Source organism: Nanorana parkeri, unplaced genomic scaffold (assembly GCF_000935625.1).
Source record: "Nanorana parkeri isolate BGI_ZX_2015 unplaced genomic scaffold, ASM93562v1 scaffold54, whole genome shotgun sequence".
Taxonomy (NCBI): domain Eukaryota; kingdom Metazoa; phylum Chordata; class Amphibia; order Anura; family Dicroglossidae; genus Nanorana; species Nanorana parkeri.
Genome location: NW_017306322.1, coordinates 2273352 through 2279985, shown reverse-complemented (window position 1 = coordinate 2279985; position 6634 = coordinate 2273352). Strand labels below are relative to the sequence as shown.

The 6634-nt window shown below is 43.0% G+C and overlaps 1 protein-coding gene across 1 annotated transcript in view; it reads right to left on the bottom strand.

Moving 5' to 3' along the window:
• Nucleotides 1–1056: 1056 nt before the first annotated feature.
• TMEM165 (transmembrane protein 165) overlaps nt 1057–6634 on the bottom strand; it is a 13943-nt gene continuing 8365 nt past the window's right edge. The window contains exons 2-6 of the mRNA XM_018575726.1: nt 4871–5096; nt 3652–3827; nt 2762–2923; nt 2565–2670; nt 1057–1156 (exon numbers count right to left, since the gene is read on the bottom strand). Of these exons, the coding sequence (XP_018431228.1) occupies nt 1080–1156; nt 2565–2670; nt 2762–2923; nt 3652–3827; nt 4871–5096 (747 nt within the window). The 3' untranslated portion in view covers nt 1057–1079. The remainder of the gene's footprint in view (nt 1157–2564; nt 2671–2761; nt 2924–3651; nt 3828–4870; nt 5097–6634) is intronic.

Genomic DNA, 6634 nt, shown 5'->3' with positions numbered 1-6634 from the left:
AACATGATAATGAAACTTGAAATAAAACTTTTCAATACATCCATTTTTTTTTTACACCCAATCATATCCTTTCTGGGAGTCTGTGCTTCTCTATACAATGCAGGCAAATCATAGCTGGTGGGAGGTGCTGTCAGTATTATACATAGTTTCCTGAAAACATCACAGCACCCAGCCCTCAAGAGCCCTAATCCAAGCAGCTGACTCTTAGGAGGAGCTATGCAAATATCAAATATGCTGGGTGTCAGTCTGAAGGAGTGGGCATCCATAAGCAGACTACATTTGCACGTTAACCACCCTGGGGAATGCCCGTATGCGACGCTGAGCCTGCATGATTGAAAGAACTGAACATTCAATGAAAGAACGAGGTGGGCCAGTAAGGCTCGGAAGCAAAGGGCAAGATTATGCTGGATGTCCTCCAGCCAGGAAATGAGGCAGGCTCTATCTGATATGATGCAGCTTCTAATGCGCACTGAAACCAGACTAAGCAATTTCAGTACAGGAGGAGCCTGTAGAACCGTGCGAGATTGAAGGAACACTGGAGTTCATCTTTAACTAAATAAGATCACTAGTAAAAAATATGAAAGATCTGGAAACTAGGATTTCAGATTTGAATCATATAATTAGTGTCATCTATATCCCAAATAAGAAAGAGCGCTCCTAATAGTTAATACTGGAACTTTCAAAAGCTTGTAGACTTTGCTTCCTTTCCTCCACACTTGACTGATTAATATGGAGCTGCCATCTACGGTAATACTACATATGTGTCCCCCTGGACACCTCATTCTTAAAGTTACAGTGGCCATGGTGCAGAGGGGAATGATGAGGTTTAAATACAAATAATGCTGTAAAAATATTCAAGGTGGAAATAGCCTTTGCGCAAGTCCTACTGAAGTCACAAAAGAAACAAAAAACAACAAGTACCCCTATACAGCTAATACCATAGCAGATAGATCATAAAAAGAGTCACTTGGATTGAGCAGTTCTGTACAGTACACGTCTCCTCTTGCTACAATTTGTACATTATATACACCACTACAGTACAAAAAGGAGTCTTTGTCCATCATTTCAGATTGAAGGAGCTAAAAACCAGAATCTGGACTTATAAATAAAGCAGAGAACGCGAAAGCCAGGAACACCACGCCACCGATGATTGTCACTGAAAAAGAAACAAATCAGTGTCAGTGTCTCTGTACACACCTTGCATGCCTGAAACTAGTTACTCAACCAAACAGAACTGAACGTTTCTTGTGTTATGTACAGAAATATCTGCAAATCATGGAAGGTTCTGGCTGCTGAAATATGAAAGGCAACCAAAGCAATGACTGCTATGAACAAAACCACTAATTGCTTCAGTTCTACCTATTGGCTGAAAGAGGTATTATTCTTTAAGATGGCCACTCCCCTGCTTCCCCATGAAATCATTATACATGTTGTTACTGTATGCCAATATTCCTGCTTTCATCACTATTTGGTTTTTCCCTGTACTGATACAAATACAGAACCTGCCATTACTGGCCACCTTCTCCAAATACCAGTTTCCTGGCAGCCTCTTGCTTCAATACTTCCTAATGTGCATGCGTGCTCCGGGTCCATATACTCTGCATTCCTGTTCTGTGTTAGTGACTTAAAGGGTTATTAAACCCTCATCTGTTTTTGCATATATCTAGTGCTAGCAAGCAGTAGATGTATGCAAAACGATAACAAAAAACTTACCCGCGTCTCCGCCGTGCGCTCCCGTCTGAACATCTGAACATTTATCGGGCGGCCGCAAAGGATCTTGGGGCGGGCGCATGTGCAGTTCAGATGTTCGGCCAGGAGACGAGGAGAGACACAAGGTAAGTCTATGGAGCAGCGTGCACCCGCACAGGCTCCGTGGGACATGAGAGGAGGACAGAGGACTCAGCGCTGGAGGGACAGCTGAAAACTACACTAAAGAAGATGATCGGATAAGGGAGACATCATTTAAGGTAAGTCCTTACATTACCACTGTGAAGGGGAGGGGGGGAATCTTTTGCCCCTAATGTCACTTTAAACTATTAAATCATATCAGCAATCTCAACTAGGTGATAACATTTTCAGAAGGAGGCATCAATGACCGTAACCAAAGTATTTCCTTCACTGCACATTTCCTCTAAATGAAAGATTTCTTTTTTATACAAGTTTAATTCTACATATGATTGTAGAATCAAACTGAAGTATTGGGTTAATAGAGGACATACCGTATGTAGACCCTTATACAGCCAGTGTGGCACGGGATCAGTGGCAGGAGCTCTGCTGCAGAGCAAAGGTTCAGCAAACGGGCCGCCACAGGGGGAAACATAATGATACTTTCTTCCCATACTATCATTGTATTTTTATTAACCCTCTCACAGGGTCCCCCATTCTAAATCTACTCCTACTGTCCACTATATTTATGCCTGACAATGTTTATATAAAAACTTTTTCTCCATGCATTAAATAAACTGCAATCTCCAACGTTTCAGTCATGTTAAATAGACAGCAGCTAAGATTTACACACAGATCAACTCTGTAGGGTGGGAAATGGTGGTGTGAGAATTACTTACCAGTCCGCACTGAAATTTTTTGTGCGATCATCCTCCCTCCAATAACTGCTAATCCAGTGCATAAACAATGGCCTATGGTTCCCCCAACAGCCACACCAAAAGGATCCTGCAGCAAAGAAATTCAAATGATATGCAAATTCCTCCAAAGCAGTAGCCGGAAATAGTAAAATGAAGAAAGCAGCCGTACAAAAACTTACTTCTCTAGCTGCCAAGACAATGGTTGTAAGCTGTGATCGATCCCCCCACTCTGCCAAGAAGGTCAAGGTAAACGCCTGGACAAAGATAGGAGAGATGAACTGCATCCACCTCTTCTTGGGGACAGCGGGTCCCCCTCCTGTTTCCACATCTGATCTGTGAAGCTGATTGAAAAAAGCAGACCACCAATAAAACCGATTGTTGCATCTGTAAGCTATGTCTACATTGAAGGTCCCACATCTTCTGCACTAATCTCCTGAGTAGGGGCCCATCAGGGAAAAAACTAACTCTTAGGCCCCGTTCACACCCAGGAGTATCGAATATACGCGTTTGTCGCGCGTTTTTACCGCGATTTGCGGTAAAAAAAACCTGCGCGACAAACGTTCGTTTCCGAGGGCTACCTGGCTGTATCCCAATGGGCACGCGCGGCAAATATGCCCCCAAGAAGCTCCTGCACTTCTTTGGGCGTAGGGCGTTTTGTAGCGCGTTCATACGGCCTGTAATACGCCCAGGTGTGAACCATAACCATAGGAAATAATGGGATTTCGGTGTTTGAGCATTTTGCAGAGCGTAGGAACGCGCTACAAAACGCCCAGGTGTGAACCAGGCCTTAGATGTTTCCATGGGCCGAATGTTGCAATGCTCAAACCAGTGCAAATCAACATGTGGCTTGATGAATGCAAACGCTCATTTGGAACGGTTTGATGCAGATAACATTGATCAACCACACAGTAATTGGAGGGGGCTTGGCAGGTGTCATCCCCTTTGGATGCCTGCGGCGGTAGACCTATTAAAAGACTTGCTGTCTTGAGCTTATAACAAGAAGTTATACCTGCAAATATGCGTTAGCTTACATCTCAAAACAAGGAATTCCATCCATGTCAATACTTACTTCTTCATCTTTTCGTTTAATTTCTGCCTGCACTTCTTCTAGTTCCTCCTGGCCTTCATCAGGACTCATCTTTAACCCCTCCCTTAACATTCGAATTCCAAATATTGCAAACAGTGCCGTGGATACATAGTACGTGTACACCCTGGGGATGACTGTGGTAGCATATCCAAAGAGAACTATGGGAAACAATAGAAGCACTATGAAGACGGACCATTCTTTAGGAGTGAAGAACTTGTACATATTAACCTATGAAAATCATCCAACTTCCAAATCTGATATTACAAAGCAGGACAGGATATTATTACCAATGAGCAATGTATTATTACAAGCTTGTTAGAACTGTAGACAGATAAGATTGTATTTATATGAATATATACTATAAATATACTCTGTTAGTGTCAGCGCTACTGCCTTACAGCACCGGAGGTCCCTGGTTTATGTCCTGGTCAGGATAATATCTGCAAGGAGTTTGCATGTTCTCCCTGTGCTTGTGTGGGTTTCCTCCGGGTACTCCAAAGACATGGTGATAAGTTAACTGGCTCCTGTCTATATTGACCATCTATGCGTGTGCAATAGGGACATTAAACAAGTTCCAAAGAGGTTCCCACCACACTCCTTAAGGTATGTCCCTTTTAGAGGGGGTGCTGCAGTGGTAGTGGATAGCGCCACTTCAAATCCAAATAGTAAAGTATATCACCAGCACACCAAAGTAAAATCTTCGACGAGTGGTCATTTTATTGATGTACACACATCTTGTCATAAAGCAACATTTCGGGGGCCACTCAGGGTCCCTTCATCAGGCATGCCCGAGTGGCCCCAAAATGTTGCTTTATGACAAGATGTGTGTATATCAATAAAATGGCTCCTCGTCGAAGATTGTACTTAAGTGTGCTGGCGATATACTTTACCAATAGGGACATTAGACTGGAAGCTCCATGAGGGCAGGGACTGATGTGAATGTAAGGTGCTGTGTAAAATTGTGGGTGCTATAGGGGTCGCAGACAGTCCCTCAAAACATTATTAACTGCTGGGCTCAAGGGATAGATCTGTAGATTGTGAAAGAATACTGGCAAAAGGAAAGAGGGGACCACAGCACTCGCCATCCCTGCTCGGAGCATGCAGGACATTTGTCGAGGTGCACAATCCTCACCTACCTTCAGGTTATAAATATACATAAAAAGGAAGTAATAATATTCAATCTGTAGAAAAAGCTACTTACCTGATAAACAAGTCATCAGTCCTAAAGCCAGCATGGCTCCGGCCAGCACAGTCAGCCGATTATAACGCATTGCCATGATGGCGGCTATAAAAAAGGTTTTGTCTCCCAGCTCTGAAACAATGATGACAGATATCGCCGCGACAAAGGCATGGATGAAGCCCAAGTTACCAGTGGAAGCAAACTCGATATTCCCAGCATGCATAGCAGGAGGGGGACTTGGCATTTTCTGTGGGAAAAGTGAGAAGAAAACAGAAATTAGGAGAACATTCACGCTGGATTATAACAATGCAAAGAAAATAAACTGTGTGGAAGGTAATACTTATTTAAAAGGCAAGTGCGCCCAAAACTGATAACATGCATCGCTCTAAGGCTCCATTCACACCGGAGCGTGTACAATTCAGCACGTTTGTCTCGCAGTTTAATGCACGTTCATAAGCACGGACAAAAACGCGCAAATTTTAAGACGTGTGTTTGCTGCTACAACTAGTCAGAACGCCGGGCAACCACTCAGAAAATCACGCATGTACCTTTTGTTGCGTTGCACGTTTTTGTCCCCACGTACAAACGCGCAGGTGTGAATGTTTCACATTGGAATGCATTGACTTTTGCGCGTATACACGTAGAAAAATGCTTGGGTACCAATATATCATGTCACCTTAGTGTGCCTGCTACAAAGCCTGAAGGTTTATTATTATATAAATACTTCTTTTTTTACCCGTTTCTATAAATCTTTGAACGAGTGCGGCCTGTTAAATGTTTATTTGATTCACTGAGCAATATGGATTCTCTCAGGAAACCACCGATACGGTCTCCGTTCCTTTTGGCTCTGAATGAGCATGCCATGCGGTGGCGGCACATGCGCAGTATGACCTCGACCGATTCTGAATGACTGAAGGCCGAGGTAATCCTGCAAATGCTGCATGAATGATTTATTCAGGGCCAACATATCAACATCAAAAGTGTATCGTCAGTGGTGCGGGCCCCTCTGGTTACATATTGTTGATATTGACATGTTGGCCGTGAGCAGCAGTACTGGCCAATACGACGCATCAACGCTGTCCGCATGTAAACATTAGCAAAAATGTTCCCTTGCATGCAGCATAAATAACGCTGACATGTGCAGCTGTGTTGTATCGGTTAATAAAATGAAGCTGCCAGGCGCAGCGTTCTCATTGGACCAATGGATTGAAATACTGCCGTGTAAAAAACTAGATGCTGTATGCATCTGCACGCAGCATTTTACCAACCATGTAAATGAGCGCTAAAGGGATAACTGCACTTTGTTCTGAAAATAAGCTCCACCTGCTGGCTGAATAAGAGGCTTTTTAGACCTTTCCATACTAAACAATGAAGGGAATTTATCAAAACCCGAGCAGACAAAAACTGGAGCAGTTGTGCATGGCAACCAATCAGCTTCTCTCTTTCATTTTCAAATCTCAACTGAACTAAAGAGAGAAGCTGATTGGCTGCCATGCCAACTGCTCCAGATCTGATAATTTCCCCCCACTGTGTATACAAGACCCCTTTAACCCCTTCATGACTGAGGCCTTTTTTTCATTTTTTGTACCCATGTTATATTCCACATTTTAGGCCTGAAAATTACTTAAAACCCCCCAACATTATATATTTTCTGAATGCCAAGACCCTATAGAATAAAATGGTGGTAGTTGCAAATTTTTATGTTGCGCAATATTAGCGCAACTCCTTATTAAACCCCAATATTTAGTGAAAAATTTAATTAAATGCCCCAAAACACAACAAAAT